Source organism: Pelodiscus sinensis, chromosome 5 (assembly GCF_049634645.1).
Source record: "Pelodiscus sinensis isolate JC-2024 chromosome 5, ASM4963464v1, whole genome shotgun sequence".
In the NCBI taxonomy this organism is placed as follows: Eukaryota; Metazoa; Chordata; order Testudines; family Trionychidae; genus Pelodiscus; species Pelodiscus sinensis.
This window is the reverse complement of record NC_134715.1, coordinates 18,995,462-19,018,944: the sequence shown is the minus strand read 5'-3', so window position 1 is coordinate 19,018,944 and position 23,483 is coordinate 18,995,462. Positions and strand designations below refer to the sequence as shown.

The window sequence follows — 23,483 nt, the reverse complement described above, 5'->3', positions numbered from 1 at the left end:
GGACCCTGAGTTTAGTTCCTGCAACTATATGAAAACCACATAACCATAACACCAAAATCTGTTATTTTTTCACTTGTATTATTTGACCTTGAGAGCTCTCACTGTTCAATTGCTGCATAAGCACTAACCAAACAGCAATAAAATGAATATGATTTAATGTTATGGGAAAAGGTTTCACTCTGGATTTGTAGGAAGAACACAAACTCAGGAAGAAAAAAACCTTAACATATGCTGTACTGTACCATTCCACAGACTGGGTTTTTGCATCACATTACTAGGTGTTCATAAGCCCATAAGACTATATTGAAAACAAATGTCTATAGTATAGAAAGATAGAGAGTTTGTTAGAGCTTCCACAATGGAAATATGCAAGATGGCTAACAATCAAGAATCAGAAGCTTCAGGGGGAGCCGAGTTAGTCTGTACAGAATTAGTATTTCAGAATCAGAATCAAGAATCAGTATTTCAAACATTCATCCTACACAAACTCAACCTTACAGAATGAATTTACTCATGAAAGCCCTGAAAGAAACAACTGTGTTATCAATTCTAAGTATATCCAAATCTAGAAATATTTATGCTGCTTCCTTGAACTAATTATTGGCAAAAACTGCTGAGCTAACACTCAATAGGTCCGCTGAGGAAAACTTTAGGATTTAATTCACAACACACAATGAACATACAAAGTACCAAACAATATGTAGGTAATTAAAATCCAGTTGGCTGGATTTTAGTGGCCAAGTTCTCTCAGAACACTAAACTAGATAAAATGACCTGGGCTGGATATGAACAGGATCTAGAAGTAAAAAGCTCTCTTGCATATACTTTTTTTTTTTTTTTTTTTTTTTTTTTTTAAGGCCAACAAGATCTCTACCCCATAATTACTCAATCTGCAACTCCTGTTCTACAGAAAAGCCAGCAATGATATATATAATTTTGAGTCCTAAATTAAAGGAATGATGAGCTAGAGAAAACATCAACCTCTCCCTTTAATATGAGAACATGGAAAGAATCAAACAGTTTTTAAGTGAGGGAAATGATATGATTATTTTGGTTTTTGCGTGCATGTTTTATTGCACTTTAGTTTCAATAACCTCCCCTGAAGTTTGCTATAAAATGGAAAACCTTCCTAAATATTGCACAGTTGGCATAATCTCCCAGTAATAAAGATTACTGCATACCTTCATCATTAAACTTCAGACCAGCAGCTATTGCTTCATCCATTGTGCGTGTCGATCCTATCAACTAACAAGAGAAAAATTAAGTTATCAGTGAGAAGCACTTAAACAGAAAAAATTGCTAGGTAATGGTTGAAGCTATTATTTCACTGATTTACAAGATTTATCGTAAAATTTAATAAAGATAACATGTAGTATTAACCAAGCCAATTAGAGGTGCCAGCTATTGCATTGGAAGCACTGCAAAAATATGGACTGAAATATTGCTCTTCGGGAACACAATTTTCACCTATTGCACTTTTTGAATATTTTGAACACATCATCAAGGTACACTTACAATTTCTTCAGAAATTTATTTTAGTTAAAATTACAGTGTTGGAAGCTTAAAATTTCATCTAGTTGTACATATAAATTTTCACTATTAAGCAGTTTCATTATTTTGTGCTTAGCCTTTCATATATGTTGACTTCAATTATCAGAAGCTGCTCTTGGAACATATATGTATTCTTATTTACAATCCTAGGAACAGACTCATCTCCCTCTTAGATAAAATCTTGCATTTGAGGTTCTCAGAATTTTTACAAACTTATGAACTTCACCACTTCTAAAATGTTGCTCCCATTTTACACATGAAATAATTTGTCAAAAGACATCGAAAAATTTGAGACAAATGGAAATAGAATGCAGAAGTCCATGTTTTCACTCCTAAATGTAATCATTACACAATGCCTCAAATTGACAATAGGATAGTTATCTTCAGCAAGCACCACTCACCCTGGAATTGTTCATTTTCTGAATGCTAGGTAGGTCAGGCTGAACAGGAACTTTCATGTTCAAGAATAGGTGACAAATGGACTGTTTACAATCCCATTAGCTGCCCAAATGAATGTTCCACATTAAGGATGCAATAGTGTAGTCGATTAACCAATAAGCAAAAGCTTATAGATTAATGCTATAGACTACACACATTCCCCCTCCCTGGCCAGTCCCAGCTTGCACTGGGTCCAGGACCTACCCCTGCTGAGGCTCTGCATTTAAAGTGTATCAGGAACCAGGTGAACAGGCAGCCCGGCTCAGTGTCCCTCCAGACAGGAGCTACTGCCACCTTGCGTTACTGCCTCTGTATCAGAGGTAGCAGTGTGGGGTGACAAGAAGCCAGTCCATGAGGATAGCTGTTTTTTTAGACTGGTTCCCCTCGTGGACCAGCTACTGCCTGGTATCCCATGCCACTGTCTCTGATACAGAGGCAGCAGCCCAGAGTGGCAGGAGGCTCCTCAGGAGTGGGGCCGGAGCACAATGGCTGCTGGCCCCACCCTCAGGGACGATAGAATAGTCGAGTAACCAATAAGACTTCGTGAGGTTAATCGACTATTCAATTCACCAATATTTAACATTCCTATTCCACAGATGTAAAAGGCAAAAATTATCCCTGTCATTAGAATACAGAAAATTCTGTCAATAAGGAGCCAAAATAGAAGTCTGTTTACTCTGTCACCACAATGCTGTCAATTCAGCTAACGAGAGCTCCAGTCAACAGCTAAAAAAATTGTCATTTAAGTCTGCAGACAGGATTGAACACAAATCAGGAAGCAAATATGCTGGGTAATAAAAAGTGGCATTTAGTCATTTCTCTGATCCCTTCTGCACTGAAGTGCAGTTCTTCCCTGAAAACCTGACACTAAAACCAGTACTTTGTATGGCACAGTCTTCAAGCTCAAATTTACTGTTATACAAGATTTACTATTAATTAGCATCCTTCACAATAATCCTTTGAATATTCATATTACTGATAATGTGTAATTATGACCAAGCACAGCAAACACAATTCTGGATTAACTGGAGTGTTGTGAGCAAGACACAAGAAGTAATTCTTCAGCTCTACTCTGCACTAATTAGGCCTCAATTGGAGTATTGTGTCTAGTTCTGGGCACCACATTTCAAGAAAGAGGTGGAGAAATTGGAGAAGGTCCAGAGAGAAGCAACAAAAATGATTAAAGGTCTAGCAAACATGACCTATGGGGGAAATCTGAAAGAACTGGGCTTGTTTAGTTTAGAAAAGAGAAGAGACAGAGGGGACATGATAGGAGTTTTCAAGTATCTAAAAAGGTGTTACAAAGAGGAGGGAGAAAAATGTTCTCCCTTCTATCATCAGAGCCCAAGAAGAAGGACAAGCAGCAATGGCTTAAATTGCAGCAAGGGAGATTTAGGTTGGTCATTAGGAAAAAATTCCTAATTGTCAGGATGGTTAAATACTGGAATAAATTGCCAAGGGAGGTTGTGGAATCTCCATTACTGGAGATATTTAAGAGCAGGCTGGATAGAAATCTATCAGGGATGATCTAGATGGTGCTTGTTCTTGCTGTGAGGGCAGGGGACTGGACTTGATATCTCAAGGTCCCTTCCAGTTCTAGTATTCTATGATTCTATTATTCTAAGAATATCAGGTAGTCCACTGGAGTATCAACTACTTGCTTCCCCCTCCTCCTTGCTGCCTGTATGAGAGGCATCAAGAGGGGGCAAGGGTAAACAGGATACGGTGCAGGGGGGAACTGGCTTAAAAGCTGGTTTCCCCCCCAGCACTGGTTCTGCGATGCCCTCGCCCCACTGCCTCTATCAGCGGGGGGAGGGAAGAGGAAGAAAAGAGGGGGCGCGGAGAATAGAGTCAGTCTGTTACAAAGCAGCCTCTGCCCGTGATAGGCCAAGACTCACTGTGGGCAGAGGCTGCTCCAGCAGCAGTCCCTATCCACAGGAATCTCAGCAGGGAGCTGGGACCCCCATACAGTTACAACAGCAACAGCCCAGCTGAGACAAATAAGAAAAATATCACATATCTAGCACTAAGTCAGAATGAATGGAAGCTATATGGATATTCTCCTTCATGAAGTCCCAAAGCAGTAGTTTAGTTTTAAATTTCATAGCAGAAAACTACAGAGTAGGACTAGGAAAAAAAAAGTTCTAGGATAACATGTGGGGCTAAAGCCCATTCCTTTGACTATACTAGAAAAAACTATATAGTGGCTGATAAGCAGGGCTCGCCGACCCGCAGCGAGCCCCGCTCACCAGCCGCGCTGTCCGGCCATCTGCGCATGTGCAGATCGTTCTGTGCACGCGCAGATCGCCCGAACCCGGCTCTTCCAGGTTGCAATCTACTCACCACGGGCGAGTAGACTGTTATTTGTCGAGCCCTGCTGATAAGTACACATGAATTGCTTTGTCTATGCTTTGGGTCTGAATAGCATTTTCACTGATACAGATTAGCCCTTTCCTCTCAAACATGGGTTCCTTTCTGTAAATTGTTTAGCAAACAGTTTAGCCTCATTTGTACAAACATGTTAAGACTCTTTAGGAATGTGGTCATTATATTTGAAAATACCTTATCAAATAGAAATAAGCTTTTGCTAATCAGAAATGAAAGGTTATTTTCCTCCATTTACGAAGAAGGCACCAAAATATATAGGCAGCAAAACCATAATGTTACTTGTAATAATTCCTGGTCATTTCTTTGTGGAAAGAGTTCCTTCAGTGTTTGGAGTTTAGCATCTCTGATATCTTCCTCTTCATTCATGTCTGGCGACAAGTCTCCATCATTTGTATGTGTAAATGTAGGTGGTTCATCTTCAGTTTCTTCATCAGACTGTTCAGAGCTACCATATAAGAAAAATAAATAATTAAAACTTAGCTCTTTTCAGTCTCTTCTACTATTCCTATAATTTTTCACTGTACACTGAAAATTTTGCACTACATAAGCTGGTTTTTATATAAAAAGGTAGCCATTAAACTATTATCATTCTTTGAAAAACTGGAAACAACATAAAAGAATTGAAACCATGCATCACTGGCAGCACACTTTAAGAGGAAAAATTATCTTTAAACAAGTCCTTCTTTATTCACCATAAAGCATAAAAATAGCTCAACCCCATTTTTTTTTTAAGATATCTTTGTGTCTTGCAAGCTGTTAATGTCGAGCATAGCAATGGCCTGCTTGTATCTTACTTGTTGTCTACTGTTCAGAACAAAATGAAGCCTCTATAATACATAGACATCTACTACACATTAGATATGCAATACCAATCAACCCATTTCTGACAAAGTGGAAATCTGGGGTAATGCTGCTAACTATATATTGTGCTGCTTAGCCAGCCAACATAATATTTTACATCAATAGGTAGTGTCACTATCCGAGTCGTATTAGTTCCATCAGAGTTCACTCTTTCCTAAGTGAAAATGATTAAGGCATTATCACATCTCAAATTCATGCTCAAAAAGATACCATATAAATTTTCCCCAGAGTAAGACGACAGTGTGAACAGGGCCTATACAAACTCACTTGGGGAAGGACCAATTCCATATCCAAGATATCATATATATTATGAACCATTATGAGAGATTTTTGATACAGGTTGGACCTCCCTGGTCCAGCACCCTCAGGACCTAAGCGGTCCTGAACCAGAGAGTTTGCTGACATGGAGAGGTCAAGAGTCCTGTCTGGGCTGTGGGGGCTCCCTTTCCCAATTCTGGCCCCACGCCAGAGCTCCTGGAGTCAGCCTCCTTGGGCTGGGACTTTACACAGCTATCCCCACTCCTGCCAGAGATTCCCCAGGCCATACGCCCTGCTCCACCGGGATTCTCCCTAGCTACTGCTGGTCCCACTGCTGCAGGAGTTCTGGGCCTGGGTCAGGGATTCCTTCTGGCTGACACCAGCTTCTCTTCTGGGATCCCCCCTGGTCATCACTGGCTGGCCCCCCAGAGGGAGCTAAGCCAGCAGCAATTGGGGGGAATCCTCAGCCTCAGCTGGAATCCTGGTGGAAGCAGGGCTGGAGATTCCTCCCAGCCATTGCTGACTCTGCTGCTGCTGGGGTTTCACCGGCCCCACCAATGCCAGGGTTCCTGGGGATTCCTCTTGGCCCAGCTCAGGCTCCCCAATGCTGGACTCCCCACCCACTGCAGGACTAGTCCCTGCTGCCCCAGCTGAGGACTCTCCAGCACCTGTGGAACTCCCAGCTGGCTTGTGCTCCTTGCCTCCAGAGCTCTTCAGTCCAGCAACATCCATCCGTGGTCCATGGATGGTGCGAGACCAGAGAATCCCAATTTGGGAGGTTCAACCTGTACTTTAAATGAATTAGAATGTGGCTCCATCTTGCAGTGTAAACAGAATTTGATTTTTTTTAGCTATGTCCCTGAGCTATAGCAAAGCATTGGATACATCCACGTCTATACATTTATGGAGGCTTACGCACAACTGGCAGCCCAACATAATGGAACCACATTTAAGTTTGTTTCGTTTTGTAGCATAGGCAGCAGGACCTAAGTGCAAGTCTCCTACTTTGTCTTATTTAGCTATACAGTTTGCTAATTTCTGCTTTGATAGGCTAAAGCTCATAATTTTTGATAGTCAGGCTTACTTATGCAAAGGATAGTACTTTATATGAATAATCAGCATGCTAAGAAAATGTAATCAAATGCTATCTGTGAAAGATGCATGAAAAATGTATTTTAATTTTTCATCAAATACTACACAGCAACTAGTGCTTAAAAAGCTAAACATACACAAAACAACTGGACAACAGCACAAAGCTGTAACTGTAACAACAACAAAAATCCTTTCCAACTTCAGGTAAGGATACAATTATGCCCTTAAGCAGCAGAATGTGTATCCCTTGTAACACTTAAATACAGTACTGTTGACAATGATACAGTAAACTTCCGATAATACGGCACCTTTAGGACCCAGGGGGTGCCGGATTATCAGATATGCCGGACTATTAGAAGGGGTGGCTATGAGGGGTCTGGAGTGGGGTGGGAGGGGATGCCACCCCAGACTCCTCATAGACCCCCCCTTACGATAGTCCGGCTCTGCCCCAGGTGTCCCTGATTCAGCTGCTGCTGGTCAGTTTCAGCAGCCCCTGAATCGGGGATGCCTGCAATAGAGCAGCTGGGGTGCTGCCGGGTTGGTCCCGCAGCGCCGAGGGGTGGCACTACGGCACCAACCCAGCAGCACTCCAGCTGCTCTTGGGGACGCCTGGGACAGAGCAGCTGGGGTACTGCCCAGTTGGTCTCGTAGCGCTGCCCCTCAGGGCTGCAGGACCAACCCGCACACACTTTTATCTGTGATACAAATTTTACAACCTTTGTGCTTAAAAAAACAAACAAACACAAAAAACAAACCCTAACAATGCAACATGCATTGGAGCTGGTATTTGGCAAGGACAGTAGTGAAAGGACTTTTCAGCTGCCAAAGTTACCATCCCTGGAAACATTCCCCCAAATTTGGTAAAATACAATTGCTCTGAGAAAAAAAATGTAGTTGCTTAAATAAGACATTTGCTTAAATAAGTATTTGACAGCAAAATTATCTCAAAACTCTGTTTGCATGAGCTCTAGTTGTAACCTTTAGATCCCCAACACACCTCTGCCTCTTAAGTTAGTGATGTAACCAACAGCAGGAGTAAGTTGTCATCTTCTATGTCAAAGGTGGGGAACCTATGAAATCCAGCTTACCTTGATTCAACCTGTGAGGCTCAGGTTTCAGTTCTCTCATCTCCAGTATAGCAGTCGGCAGCTGGCTCCATAAACTGCCCCACTGCCAGCCTGCTCCTGCACCTCTCTTCCCGCCCAGATCCCCAACCAGACACCTGCTCTTGTACCTTCCCTCCCTCCCAATCCACCCTCTCATTCCCAGACCACCCCTGGAACCCTCCCTTCCAGATCCACCTTCAGCCTGCTACTGCCTCCTGCATCCTAGCTAGACCGCGCATCGCCACCCCACTCCTGCCCCTACCTCATGCTCAGACCCCCCACTCCAAAACCATTCCTGAAGCCTACCTCCCCCATCCAGACCCGGCACCCAGCTTACTCCTGCATCCTACCTCCTGCCCAGCTTCAACATCCATGCCAGCCCAATCCCTGGCAGCCCCATCTCATGCACTGATCCCCTCAGTTTTGGCCCAACCCCAGAAACTAGGAGGCCCACAAAATCTTATCAGGAGGAGGCTGAGGGGAGTGGGGTGAATGTCTTTTTTCTGCTTTTCAGTCGGGGGCTACATCTGTGAGGATGTTCTCCTCCCCACTTAGGGGCCAGGTCAGCTACTTCCTTTCCAGCAGCTTCACAGGTATTTACTGGATAGCAATGAAATGTTGAGACTCAGGAAACTGGCTTCTATTCCATGGTCTAAAGGGGATTGTGCTTAAATGGTTACAGAACCTGCCTTCCCTTTCCCCTATCACCTTCTGCTCCTACTCACCAAAAAACTGGGAGCAGAAATGTCTCTCGCCTCTGAAGCTTTGAGAGCGTTTGAGATGCAACATTCCCAGTTTCACGGCAAATGGAAAAAGTGAACAGGAGACAGAAAATCAAGGACCCTTATGTTCAGGCTGTTTTTCTTTAAGCACTGAGACTGGTGACCTAACCTCCCTACCTTCAGCTGGTACCAGCTGCAGCCCTGGGGAAGCTGGTAGCAGTTTCCCAGCCACTGGGGCACAATCCCAGAGCAAGCTGCCTACCTCACCCCCACCCTGCCAGTTTCAGCCCTAGGGAAGCTGGTGGTGGCACTGGTAATTGAGTGACAAAGGTTTTGTCATTCACAGGTGCTTAATGCTCCCCATGACAGAAGTTTGCCACCACAAGTACTAGTGTACACAGTGCTTTGTTGGCAAAGGTGCTTTCCAAAAAGCAAATGTCATTCATGGGGAGTGGAAGTTTCTGACTTTTAGGACAGGGCTGTGTCAACACAGCTATGTGGCTAAAAACTGTGTTGTACAGGCATACCCGAAGACCTGTCATACATTCAACAATTATGAAAAAAAGAAACATGTATGCATAATTATTTTTGTGCTGAACTGTCTTAATTATATAAAGTTTATTATATATTATGCCATGAAGGAACTCCTGTCCTCCTGCCAACAGTGCTTCCAGAGAACCTGAAAAGAGAACCTGAAAAGCATTGTGCAATTTAGAAGACTTCAAAAAACTATAGTAAAGGAATAACTTCCATTAATTTGAGGTCTCCGGTCAATCAAAAATTCTGGCACTATATGAGAACTAATCTTTCTACGAAACCAGGATTGAAAGCAAGCAAGCTAAAGCAAAAGCCAATATATAAACACTGTGGCTAACCTTTTAAATTGAATTTTGGGAAATCCTCATGGTGATGCTTGAATTCACTGAAAATTGCCCATAATGTGATAAATACGAGAAGTATTATTGAAACTCATATATTCTGGGATTTCTCCAGTGAACTAGGTAGTACTCAGAGGAAGACAACTCTTTAAAGAGGTAACTTTTTTGAGACGAAAGCTCAGTATAGCCTGGTTAATGGAGACATTCAAAACCAACATGGCATTTAGTCAGCATACATGAAATGAACTTTTAAGTAGAACATTTATGAACTCACATATGAAGATAATAAATATTATGGAATATTGGTACAGTAAAGACTTACATTACAATCACCTCGCTCAAGGGAACACTGTCTTGTTTTGTACTGGAACAGTTTGGTGGTCCTTGATCTTCACTATCTGAAGACACATCAATGTATTGTATACCTCTCTGATTCTTCAGTAACTTCTTTGTCCTCTCTGCTTCTGGAGTTTCTGGAACACTGGAGTCTTCTTTACAAGTCATTTGGGGGAAATGGAGAGAACGTAAATTATGAATTGAAAATCTTTCACTGCAACTAAAGCCTCACCACCAAGGTGATCTTCATTGAAAATCATTGATTAAAGCTAATAATATGATGCATTTACAACTCCCCAGAATCTCTGAGTTTTGTTTACGTTCTCCAATAGACCAAGTTCCTATACTTAAATACGCAATAGCTTTAATCTCAAAAGCCATTCAAAAACATTAACATAGCTATTAAAAGTGAATAACTGCTGAGTTACAAAATGTTATAATCCACCTTGTGACACCTGTGACTTCATGATTAAGGTGACCAATTAATTACTTGACTAACTCATCTTAGATTTGCTGAGACTTGAAACAGATGCCAATTTCTATTAGCACTGTTGACAAATTGCAGTTAATTCACACAATTACCTAAAAAAAATTAATTGCAACAGAATACCAACTGAAGTATATTAAATATTTTGGATGTTTCTAGATTTTCAAACATTGATTTCAATTACAAACACAAAATACAAAGTCTATGTTCACTAGATATTTTCATTATCACTTTTACAGTGCAAATAACGGTCAACAAAATAAAATAGTATTTTGGAAATCGCCTCATGCAAATACTGTAAGGCAATCTCTTATATCATGAAAAAACAATTTACAAAAAGTAGATTTGTTTTGTTAAATAACCACAATCAAAATCAAAACAAAGTAAAACTTTAGAGCCTACAGGTCTACTCAGTCCTACTTCTTGCTCATTCAATCAAGTTTGTTTACATTTATGGGAAATTGTGCTGCCCACTTATTTATGTCACCTGTGTGAGAGAATAGGCATTCACATGTGCTTACACTTTGTATTCCCCTTCATGCTTCAGCCACCATTCCAAGAGACATACGTCCATGATGATGGTGCCTGTTAGTTTGTGACTGTACTCCTTCGGGGAAAACTATACGTCTCCTGCTCTATTTTACCAGCATTCTGCCACATATTTCATGTTCTGATGATGATCCACCATATGTATTCACTTTAAGAGCACTTTCAGTGCACCTCTGACAAAATAAAAAGGAAGTACCCATGCCAGGGCAGAACCCCTGGGAGGTCAAGTACTTATATACCACTGAGTCAGCCTATTCTGCCAGCCGGTGCCCTCCTTGAACACTGTCTTGATAAGCCAGACACTAAGGCCTCCTCTGGCAAAGGACACAGGGAGGCCCAGACCCAACTGCAGAAAATACAGACCCCGAGATCAGCTCTGGGAACACAGTTTAAGAGACTTACTGCAGCACCCACATGCTCATCCCTTTTAGGGTACAAGTCCAAAGTTATATGAAGTTCACCTCCTTCTTCTCGTCCCCCCCCCCCCCAGAAATTACATAAATTGGATTATATTATAAACCAGAAATAAGTTTATTAACGAAGAAAAGGTGGTCAAAAAGATAAACAAAGCAAAGTATATTACTAAGAAAATAATACAAAGCACTCAATGTAAGCTAGTTACATGTAAACTATAAAAGAAACTAGTTACATGTAAAATCTTACCCTAAATGAGGTTATAATAATCTCCTTCACAAGCCAGGCACCTTTCCAGCCTGATCCAGTCCCTTCCCCCAGTTTAGTCTTAGTTGTTTCCAGCAGTAATCTTAGGTTAGGTAGCTGGAGAGAACTGAAGACTTTAATTACCTCACTCCACACCCTTAAACAGGATTTGCATAATATCGGAGTCCTTTGTTTTGTAGTTCCTCCCAGCTTTTCATGAATGCAGAATTCAAGATGGGTTCAGTATCAGGTGACATGCTACCATGTCTCTGTAAGGCTCCTAAAGACATTCTTCACGGGCTGACCCACCAGTTATCTGAAAGGTTAAGCTTTTTTACAGCTCATTGTTTCTTGCTGGTGGTCTTGTAGTACTTCAACTGTCAGCAGACAGTGTGACCGAAAGCAGCAGATATGAAAATAGACACCCAAGTCAATAATCCTAACTTCAACTACAAAAATGATGAGTACAAATAAATGGGATACTCAAGCCTATGGAAAAGTTGGGATTTAATGTGCCATGACCCTTTCCATGAATTACCTTGCATGAAACATCTCTGTTATGACCAGGGCTCGACAAATTACTGAATCTACTCGCCCGTGGTGAGTAGATTTCAGCTGGTTGCCCCGTTCACCGGCGGCACGCACTTGTGCCCTGCGGGTCTTGCAGATTTCGCCGCCATTTGTCAAGCCCTGGTTATGACAATCATAAGCATATTCCATAAAGTATATGGAATGCTCCATAACAGTACTAATGCGAGATTTCTAAAGATAGCTATAGGACTAAACTCAAGATTTAAGAACCTTCCAAAATCTGAGAAGGAGGAGGTATGGAACATGCTTTCAGATATCTTAAAAGACCAACACTCCAATACAGAAACTACAGAACCCAAATCTTCCCGTTTAACCAGTTAACCAGGATCCAATGGCAGCAGACTGCTATAGCCTTGCTGAGCCCACAGCATATTGCGGTCGACATGGCTAGAGCAGCCCCTGCCCACAGCTGAGCCACACTGGGCCCACTGCTACACCATACTGCGGGTGGGGAGCTGCTGCTGCCTGGCCCACATGTGTCATGCTTTGGCCACCATTCCAAAGAACATGCTTCCATGCTGGTGCTTTTTTTTTTTTTTTTTTTTTAAACAAAGTGTGTTAATTAAATTCATAAGTGAACTCTCTTGGGGAAGAACTGTAGGTCTCCTGCTTTGTTTTACCCACTCGCTGCTATCTATTTCTTGTTATGGCAATCTTAGTCGATGTCGCAGCACGTAGTTCATTTTAAGAACCCTTTCGCTGTAGATTTGTGAGATTTCTAAAAGCAGTTCCAGTTCTCAACCCAAGGTTTAAGAATGTGACATGCCCTCCAAAAACTGACAGGGATAACGTACAGCACATACTTTCAGAAAACTTAAGAGACCAACATTCTGATGCAGAACCTGATCCACCAAAAATTAAAATCAACCTTCTGCAGGTAGCATTTGACTCAGATGTTAACAATGAACATATGTTGGTTGACACTGTTCTGGATCATTATCGAGCAGAACCTGTCATCACCATGGATGCAATGTCCTCTGGAATGGTAGTTGATGCATGATAAGAATGTTAAGAGGTGGGTAATTCACTAATCGTGTAGTTGATAAAGGAAGGCGCTCAGTCCCAGCTCCTGCTGGGACCAGGAATTTCCTCACTGCAGTTTAAATGCAATAGGAGCTGGGTGTGCAGACAGCCTGGCTCCTGCTACATTTAAACTGCAGAAGTGCATCAAGGGTAGGTCCCAGACTCACTGCGAGTCAAGACCGAGTCAGGCTAACTCAGTCCGGGTTCGTGCCAGGTCCAGCAGCCCCTGTCCACAGGAGCTTCATGGCAGCCTCACCTGATAAGGCAGTGGGGGGAGGGAGAAAGAGAAGGAGACAGGCAGCACCACGGAGAGGATTCTGGGGGGAAACGGCTTTTAAGCCAGCTTTCCCCCAGCACCAGCTCCTGCCCCCTTGTATCAGAGGCAGCGGGGGGGAGGGGAAAGCAAGTAATTGACTCAAGTAACAAATAAGCCTAGGCTTACACTCCTAATGCATGAAGGGACATATGAATCTTTAGCACACAGAATACAAAAGCTTGCAATGACAACTCCAAAGATGCCATGCAAACCCCTGTTCTCACTTTCAGGTGGCAATGCAAACAGTATCAGTTTTAATCCCATTACTAAACAGAACATCAGTATCTCCCGAAAACTTAAACATTTTTTTCCTCAGATAACTGCTTAGACAAGTAAGTATGGCTGAGTAGACTTGTGGATACTAAAAGTTTACATCGCACTCAAAAAAAAAATTGTACATAATTCTACCTTGGTAAATTCAATTTACATGACAAAAGTGATGGTACTATAGTACTTGGATTAGGTGAATTGGAAAAACCTGTTTCCTTTAGGTTTTTTTGTTTGTTTTTACAGTGCATATATTTGTCATCAAAATAAAAACAGTGATGTTTTTACGTATTCTGTGTTGTAATCAATATATTTGAAAAAAATAGAAAATATCCAAAAAAATTAAAAATAAATCGTATTCTATTCCTTTTCCAAAAATCACATGACAGCCCCCATTTGAAAATTAATATACAAACATGGTTTATATTAAATACTGCAAAGCTGGTGGTTAAGGAGGACGATTGATATAAGGGCTGTGGGTGGTTGAAGGGCAGGATCTGTGAAGGAGGATAAGAGCATAGCACAGAGGATTTTACTTCCTTGCTAGAACAACCACGGACTGTGATCTTATGGACATATGCAATACATAGAACTAGTTTTAACTCACTCTTTTAAATGAACTAGATTTAAGATAGAAATCTATAGAGAAATGGTCAACATCAAATAAAAAGGGTACCAAGTCTCAGATCACCACCAAGAACTTTTAAAAGGCATTACTAACAGCTGTACTCTCCAAAATGAAAGGGCTACATGATTTCAAAATCCTTTAACAGTACCCACATTAAATTAGAGACAAAGACAAAAGCAATATTGTATATCCACACAGTTTTTTCTCTTTTGCTTTATCAGATAGATTCATGGAAGGGACTTTTCTGGGAAAGAATTTAAGCTATATGAACCAACATGCAAAGATCTTGCATGACTCAATACTGCTGCTGTGTAAGATATTGGTATCTTTATATGGATGCAATACTCTAGGGCTGTGTCTAGACTGGCAAGTTTTTCCACAAAATCATCTGATTTTGCGGAAAAACTTGCCAGCTGTCTACACTGGCTGCTTGAATTTCCGGAAAAGCACTGACGATCTCATGTAGGATCGTCAGTGATTTTCCAGAAATACTATGCTGCTCCCGTTTGGGCAAAAGTCTTTTTCTGAAAGACTTTTGCACAAAAGGGCCAGTGTAAACAGCACAGTAGTGTTTTCCGCAAAAAAGCCCCGATCGCGAAAATGGCGATCAGGGCTTTTTTTGCGGAAAACCGCGTCTAGATTGGCCACGGACGCTTTTCCGCAAAAAGTGCTTTTGCAGAAAATCATCCTGCCGATCTAGACGTGCTATTCCGAAAATGCTTTTAATGGAAAACTTGCAAGTAGGAATAAGAGATCCTCCGGAAAAGGGCTTTATTCCAGAGGATCACGCCAGTCTAGACGCTCTTTTCCGGCTTTTCCCCAAGCCAGAAAAAAAGCAGCGGCCATGTTTATTTAAATCCCGCGGGGGATATTTAAATCCCCCGCGGATTTCCCTATTCCAAAGTTCAAAATTAGCATGCCTCTTCTGGAGAAGGGGCCAGTGTAGACATAGCCTGTATGTATAGCTTTTCTAAATAATTCTTAACCTGTTCTTTCTCCACCAAGGGCTGCCCACCTCCTTCTCATACTGCGTTGCTTAGTCCAGTAGACCAGGAGCTGACCTTGTCTGAAGACAGACGCAAAGAAAGCATTGAGTACTTCAGCTTTCCCACATCTGTCACTAGGTTACCTCCCTCATCCACAAGGGCCCCATCCCCTCTCTGATCACCCTCTTATTGCTAACATGCCTGTAGAAACCTCTCGTTATCGTTCACATCCCTTGCTAGCTGCAATTCCAACTGCGCTTTCGCCTTCCTGATAACTCCCCTGCATTCTCGAGCAATATATTTATACTCCTCCCTAGTCATCTCATAAGAACATAAGAGATGTTCTCCAAGTTTCCACTTCTTGTAAGATTCCTTTTTCTGTTTAAGGTCACCAAGGATTCCCCGGTAAGCAAATATAGCAGGCGGCCAGATTGATTTTTCTCGCTGCGCATTGGGATGGTTTCTTCCTGTGCCTTTAATAAGGTTTCTTTAAAATACTGCCAGCTCTCCTGGACTCCTTTCCCCTTCATGTTAGCATCCCAGGGAATCCTGCCCATCAGTTCTCTGAGGGAGTCAAAGTCTGCTTTTCTGAAGTCCAGGGTGTATATTTTGCTACTCTCCTTTCTTCCTTTTGTCAGGATCCTGAAATCCACCATCTCATGATCACTGCTTCCCAGGTTGTCACCTACCTCTATGTCCCCTATTAGTTCCTCCCTGTTTGTGAGCAGCAGGTCAAACTGTGCATGGCTCCTGGTCGATTCCTTCAGCACTTGTACCAAGAAGTTCTCCCCAACATTCTCCAAAAACTTCCTAGATGGTCTGTGTACTGCTGAATTGGTCTCCCAACAGATGTTAGGGTGATTAAAATCACCCCCATGAGAACCAGGGCTGGAAGCTTCTCTCAGTTGTCCAAAAAAAGCCTCATCTACCTCATCCACCTGATCCAGTAGTCTACAGCAGACACCAACCACAACATCGCCCTTGTTGCTTCCACCTCTAAACTTAACCCAAAGACTCAACAGTGAGAATGTATCTCCCTATCATTCTATATATAAACACACACACACACACACACACACACACACGGCTTGACAAACTGTGGCGAAATCTACTCACCAGCCCTGCACCGGGCATGCGCCAGACCCTCATTGCGCATGCGCGCGCCGCCGATGAACGGGGCAATCAGCTGTAATCTACTCGCCATGGGCAAGTAGATTCACTGATTTGTCGAGAACTTTGCGCGCACGCGTGCACACACACACACACACACACACACACCCCCTCCCACTACTCGAGACTGTTTTCATCATAAATTACAGCTTTACTTAAAACAAGAGAATGCATGTTTCTACTATGCTTTAAAATAAGACAACTAATTGATTTAAACTGGTGACCCTGAAAATAATCTTCTGGTTTATGCACAGACAAGTGTAACTAATACCTGGAAAATGTTAGTTACAACACCATACTATGCCACAATATCACTTAAGTAATGAAATTTTGTGAAATAATTTGAAAACTTAAAGCATTATTTAAGTGTGAAGTATTGGTAATTACATACATCCCTTAAAAATGCCGCTAATTAAGGCTGTAATCCTGAAACTGGATCTGTATTCTTGTACACTTTCACTTTTAATGAGTCCCACTGGAGTCAAGAAGGCTCTGGCAGGCATAAATGGTTCACTTACACAGATCCAAAGGCATGATCAGGGACCAAGCCAGTATTATCCATCCACTTCAATTTATTTAAGAGAAAACAGTGGTACCATGCTTCTATTGGCTCACAGCAATATTCTTTGTATCAAGTGAATGTTAATATTTGCTTTCTTATAACTCTGACAATAGGCAATGACCGACAACAGACGAGTTCTGAAAAACAGATGGTATATTAAGCAAGTTCTATGTTAAAGCAAACAGCCATTACCAGCTTACTGTGTGCTTTTCCTGTCAGCAACTGAGTTGCTGTTATAAAATACAATTGCTAGCTACATGGTTCAGCTCTCTCCCTCAAATTTAACATCCATGTGAATCCACTGGGAACACTAGTGAGACAGAATAGGCTGTAGTGTAAGGAGCAAACACAAACTACTGTATCTCTCTGTCAAGGTTTGCCATATTGAGAAACCTGCAATATACAGGCAGTCCCTGACTTACGCGGATCCGACTTATGTCGGATCCGCACTTACGAACGGAGCTTTCTCGCCCCGGAAGTCGGGGCGAGAAAGCCCCGTTCGTAAGCTGCTCCGGTGCCCCTGGTCTGCTGGAGACCGTCTCCAGCAGACCAGGGGCACCGGGCGGGTTCCCGCGCTTCTGAGACTTTGCCAGAGCAAAGCCTCAGAAGCGCGGGAACCGCTGCTGCTGCCCCTTGAGACCCGGTGCCTGTGGTCTGCTGGGGACGGTCCCCAGCAGACCACAGGCACCCGGACTGAAGCCGCAGCCGCGGGGGGGTCCCGCGCCTCTGAGGCTTTGCCAGAGCAAAGCCTCAGAGGCGCGGGGAACCGCCGCTGCTGCCGCTTTGACTGAAGCGGCAGCAGCGGCGGTTCCCCGCGCCTCTGAGGCTTTGCTCTGGCAAAGCCTCAGAGGCGCGGGACCCCCCGCGGCTGCGGCTTCAGTCCGGGTGCCTGTGGTCTGCTGGGGACCGTCCCCAGCAGACCACAGGCACCCAGACTGGAGCGGCAGCAGCGGCGGTTCCCCGCGCCTCTGAGGCTTTGCTCTGGCAAAGCCTCAGAGGCGCGGCACCCCGCTGCCGCTGCGGCTCTGCTCCCCGTGTCCCTGGTCTGCTGGGGGGGGGGGGGGGCGCAGCTAGTGTGCTCCCCCCCCCCCCCCAGCAGACCAGGCTTTTGTTTTGGACTCTGGGGCAGAGCAGCTGGGGCGCTGCCGATTGCTCCTGCAGCGCCCGTGGGCACTACTGGACCAACCCGGCAGCACCCCAGCTGCTCTGCCCCAGGTCCTGATTCAGCCGCTGCTGGTCAGTTTCAGCAGCGGCTGAATCAGGACATCTGGGGCAGAGCAGATGGGGTGCTGCTGGGTTGGTCCTGTAGCACCCCAGCTGCTCTGCCCCAGGCGTCCCCAAGTCAGCTTCTGCTGAAACTGACCAGCGCTGACTACAGGAAGCCCCAGGCAGAGGTGCTCTGCCCCGGGCTTCCTGGAATCAGCTGCTGATCAGTTTCAGCAGCAGCTGACTTGGGGACGCCTGGGGTTCTTAAGTTGATTCTGTATGTAAGTCAGAACTGGCGGTCAGTTTCAGCAGTGTCTGAATCTGGACGCCAGTTCCGACTTACATACAGATTCAACTTAAGAACAAACCTACAGTCCCTATCTTGTACGTAACCCGGGGACTGCCTGTACTACAGAGAATACATGGATGAAGAACAGCTGGCTAAAGCTGAATTAGGGATGAAAAAAACCAGCCTAAAATAGCAAACTGGTTAAATGTTTTGTTTAACCGCCACAGGTGGGAGACTGCTCTGGCCAAGCTGTTAACTTGCTACTTTCTAAGCAGACTGATAAGCCGCCTGGTTACTTGGTAACTTCTTACATTCCTAAGATGAACACAAGAATTTTCTCTTCCTTCATAACAACTCCATCCTAAGATCTTTGATTGTTACAGTGGCCTGACACTCTGCAGCTCTCAGACACTTCACTGCATTTGCTTACCCAAATGAAGCTGGTTATATAAACATCCTTCAACCTGGGCCTGGTGAGAAGACTGCACCTATTTGATGCTAATCTACCCAGCGACTCATGCTTTTGTAATAAGGATGTAAGCGACTAGTTGACTAGGCTTATGGGGTAGCTGAGTCACTAATTAACTAGTTGCTTTCCCCCCTTCCCAAATGCGCGGCCTCTGATACAGCTAGTTCCCTACAGCACCGTCTCAGGAGGAGGGGAACAGAGGGGGAAATTACACAAGTGGGGACTCAAGCAGTCCCCGCTCACAGAGTCCCGACTGTTGTGCCTCTGCCTTTTAAACATAGTAAGAACCCCGCATAAATTATTCCTGTATCTATGATCTATGCCCGTATTGAGGGTGCCCTTAAGGAAAAAACGAGAAGGGAACAGGCAGGCTTTCATAGGGGATTCTCCACAGTGGCCCATGTTTTTGTGTTCACACAGATAATCGAAAGGTGTTGAGAGTAAAAGATCCCAGTATGCTTGTTGTTCACTGACTTTAAAAAAAGCCTTTGACTCAGTGGAACAAAACGCAGCTTTAAGTGCTCTTCTTTCGCAGGGCATCTCCTGTGTGTTAGAATCATTCAAGATTCCATGATGGATGCAACTACAGAAATCATGCTTTTTGATGATCCCTTGATCATTGAAGTTAAGCAAGGCGTAAAGCAGGGGGACGTTTGTTCATCAGAGTTGTTGGCCAGCATCCTGGAAGATGTCCTGCTGAAGATCGAAGTGAAAGACAGATTTCTGATTGATGGCAAGGTTCTTCAGATGCTCCTTTTCACAGACGACATTATCCTAATTGCGTCAAAACCCGAAACATTGCAAACCCTCCTCATTGACACTGGTAAGAATGCGAAGAAGATTAGCCTAACCATCAACACTATAAAAACTAAGTGGATGAAAAACACATATTGTTCAGAGAATACACCATGCAGCTAGATGGACTGTTTGTTAAGCTGGTGGATCAATATGTATAACTTGGACAACAGTTGCAGATGCACAATGAGTTGGGCCCAGAGTTGAGCAGGAGGAGGAAGTCGAGCTGGATTGCCTTTGGGAGTCTGCATAGTGTTTTTGTTTATACCAAACTTTCCACCCCCACAAAAGCCTCTCTCTTTAACACCAGTATCCTTCCGGTAATGCTGTACGGCTGTACCACCTAAACACGACATTTACAGAAGAATTAAAGCTGCAAACCATCCGAAGAGCAACGGAAAGATGGGTGGGTGTGAGTAGGCTATAGCAAGTTATCATCAATGATTTGCACAAATGAAGTAGTGTTCACGATATCATCCAAGTTATGGATGACAGGAAAAAGGGATGGGTTGGCCATATAGCCAGATCGAGAGACAACAGATGGACAGCACTATAATCCATTGGTATCACGAGATGTAAAAAACAAGAGGAAGGCCTCCAGCACATTGGGTGGATCCTTTATGGAAGATGTATGGAAACACATGAACAATAACCGCACAAAACAGGATGGAGTGGAAAAGTTACCATCTGCATTGGTGGCAAGACTATTCGCATCGATGCAATCACAGCTCTTCCCAGTAAGTAAGAGTTCTGCAGCTCTCACTACATTTAAAAGGCAGAGGCACAGCTGGGATAGCAAGAGTCTCCCCTCCTCTTTGTCAACTAATCGAGTAGCTGATGGAAATTAGCTGCTGAATTGAAATGTAACATCCCTATTTTGTAACAAATGGACTCAACTATTGCCACTCACTGTATCTATGAATCAAGCCTAATGCCACAAGAAAAATCCAACTGGTCGAGAAACCAAGAGCTCATCTACTCATCAACAGAGGACACTGGGAATATATATCTTTATACACTACACTTGGCATGGATTGTCCATTATATAGAGACCAAATCAAGTTCTAAATTTCAAAACCCTGCATTAGTTTAAGTACTATACAAGTGCGTTCATTCATATGCTAATCTAAGAACATTCTGAAGCATGGATGGTTAGACTCAATGACCTCCTGAAGTCTCTTCCAAACCTATGATTCTATGTTAGGGAATGGGGAAACTGTTGCATTTGCACAGTAGCGATGTTAGATATAGGGTAAAACAGCTCCCCGCACAGACTGGCTGCCTGCCGCCCTGCAGCTGCACATGGTGGCAGCATCCCCTGTCCACGGGGGTCCGAGCTCCCTGCTAACAGAGGCTGCTGCAGGAGGGAGGTGGGTGCAGGCGCAGCGAAGCAGCCTCTGTCCATGGCAGCCCCGGCTGGCTGAGGACAGAGGCTGGTCCCCAGCAGCAGCCCCTCCCCTGCTGCTGCCTGTGATAGAGGGCTTTCTTGCGAAAGAAATTCATGTTGCCTGTCCACACTGGCCTCTTGCACAAGAACAGTTGCGCAAAAGGGCTTATTCCTGAGCGGGAGCGTCAGAGTTCTGGCACAAGAAGCCCTGATTTCATACATGAGAACGTTAGTGTACTTGCGCAAGAACACACGGCCAATGTAGACAGGAAGCAAGATTTTGCGCAAGAGTGGCCACTTTGGCGCAAGATCGTGCCAGTGCAGACACAGCCAAGGGGAGAGAGGGAGGGAGGCAGGGGCAGGGAATCAGTGCTGGCTCAGCATGTCTGCATGGTTTGGGGTAAATGTAAATGTGATTATTAAATTGACTGCTTTTTAATTGAAAACTATTACAACAGTTTGATCATCTTCACTGATTAATCTGAAGATCTGATCCAAAAAGGAGTGAAGTTGGCAACCCAGTAACTGATAAACGAGTCTCCTGGCTTAAACTCCTACCACTACCACCACCACCCAGAATCCCTACAGATGATCAAGTACAAACACAGAACCAAAAGATAATCCAACCTCACATAATTTACCATCTGAGACTGGAATTATGGAATTACACTGTGGAATTACTTTGGTATAAATATGCTGCTCAGGGATGTGTGTACAATCCACATCCAGGAGCAATGTAATTATACTGACCAAAATGCCCGAATAGACAACACTATATTAGTGGAAGAGCTCTTCCCACTGACATACTTACTGTCTCTAGCGGAAGTGGATTAACTACACCAATGGGAACGGGATGGTGGCATGTGGCTGGAGCAGTCCTTCTGTCAGCATAGAGCAGCGGTCAAACTGGTCAATCATGATCAAGTGGTCTTTCCTAGGAAATCTCTCAGTTGATTGCAATCAGCAGGCTCCCTGACTGCTCCAGCCACATGCCACCATCCCGTTCCCAGAAGCAGCCAGGATGGCCCCATTTATGTGGAGAGGAAGGAGTCTTGGCATGTTGCTCCTGCTTTCACCCATCACCCCTCTCCCCCCACAGTTCCCATTGGCTGGAAATGGTGAACTGTGGCTAATGGGAGCTGAGGGAGTGGTGATGGCGAAAAGGAGTAGCACATGGAGCCACGTGCCCCTTGCCTCTCTCCCCAGTACTAATGTGGTGCCTTGACCCTTTCCCGAAACAGGGTTGGGCTGGGGCAGGCAGTATAGGAATATAGGAATCTGGTACTGACAAAGCAGAAGTAGGCCATTTGATGGAAGAGAGAAGCAAAAGAGTCAAGGGTGGAGGCAAGTCAAATGTAGAGAGAATCAACCATATCAATGGATGAAAAGGAAAAGAGGACTAAGAGCAAACAAAAAGTCACCAACATTAATATACTGACTAGGGATGTGAATGGCTAACGGGTAAACATCACATTTACCAGGTGATGCTTACCAGTTACAGTTAACCAGCAGGCTGGAACTGCCCCCTGTTCACCACAGGCATAGGGTTGTCCTAGCCCCGAAGGGTCTGCTGCAGGCGGGGGGGGGGGGGGGGGGCATTCCAGCCCAGCCAGAGCAGCCCCCAGGCACGGTGGGCCTGGCCCAGCACACAGTGGTCAGGGATACTCTAGTCCAGCCAGAGCAGGCCCCAATTGCAGCTCTCCTGGGTCACTGCAGCCTGGCTGGATCAGGGATATACCATCGTCCGTTGTCTGAAGGTTCTAGAATACTTTCCTTGAGAGACAGAGAGTAGTACATGTGTTATCTAAAAGGGCTTCAAGCATTTTTTTGAAATTTAATCAATGAAGCACTTCATTACTGGTTCTCAGCAGACTCCCTGCTTGATCTTTTAAATCCTGATTCTGCCCTCTATTCACTTTTTTAAAGGAAAATACGATGGCAGAGCCTGTGATATTTGTAAGGCAATTATTATGAAGTAGCGGTAGCTGAGAAGATGGAAGTACTGAAGAAAAACTGTAAGTGCGGCAGACATTTTACTCTTATACATTGCCAATATGTTTGTGCTAAACACAAAACATGTAACTCACCAGTTTTCTCAGTAACATCTGATGCTGGAGTATCTGGCCTGCTGCTGTCATCTGTAACCTCATCATCATCATCATCATCACCACCACCACCATTATCACCACCAGCAGCACTGCCTGCTGCAGCAGGAGAAGGCGCAGAGGGTATCTCAGCTGGGGGAAGAGGAGTAGGTGGATTTTCTTGTTCCACCTTTTTAGTCTTCTTCTCAAAGCGAAAGCGGTCCAGATTAAACAGACTCATCGCCTCAGCCTATAGCTCTTGCTGGTCTGGGTCTGCGAGAGAGAGGAGACAGGATTGACTCTAGGGGGGAAGGAGGCCAGGCAATCAGCCATGGCTCACTCCAAACCACAAGGCACCGAGACCAGACACAAGCAGGCGCAGAA

At 44.1% G+C, this 23,483-nt stretch overlaps 1 protein-coding gene across 6 annotated transcripts in view; it reads right to left on the bottom strand.

Annotated features, from left to right (window-relative positions):
* The window catches only part of SMARCAD1 (SNF2 related chromatin remodeling ATPase with DExD box 1), a 91,854-nt gene that overhangs the window by 67,816 nt on the left and 555 nt on the right, over positions 1 to 23,483 (bottom strand). For 4 of the 6 annotated variants that reach the window (XM_075929606.1, XM_075929610.1, XM_075929608.1 and 1 more), the window contains exons 2-5: positions 23,103 to 23,372; positions 9,617 to 9,785; positions 4,657 to 4,822; positions 1,182 to 1,245 (exon numbers count right to left, since the gene is read on the bottom strand). In XM_075929606.1, coding sequence (XP_075785721.1) covers positions 1,182 to 1,245; positions 4,657 to 4,822; positions 9,617 to 9,785; positions 23,103 to 23,340 — 637 coding nt within the window. In that variant the 5' untranslated portion in view covers positions 23,341 to 23,372. Of the gene's footprint in view, positions 1 to 1,181; positions 1,246 to 4,656; positions 4,823 to 9,291; positions 9,445 to 9,616; positions 9,786 to 23,102; positions 23,373 to 23,483 lie in introns of those variants that run through there. The other 2 variants (XM_075929609.1, XM_075929611.1) reach the window with 2 other exon arrangements.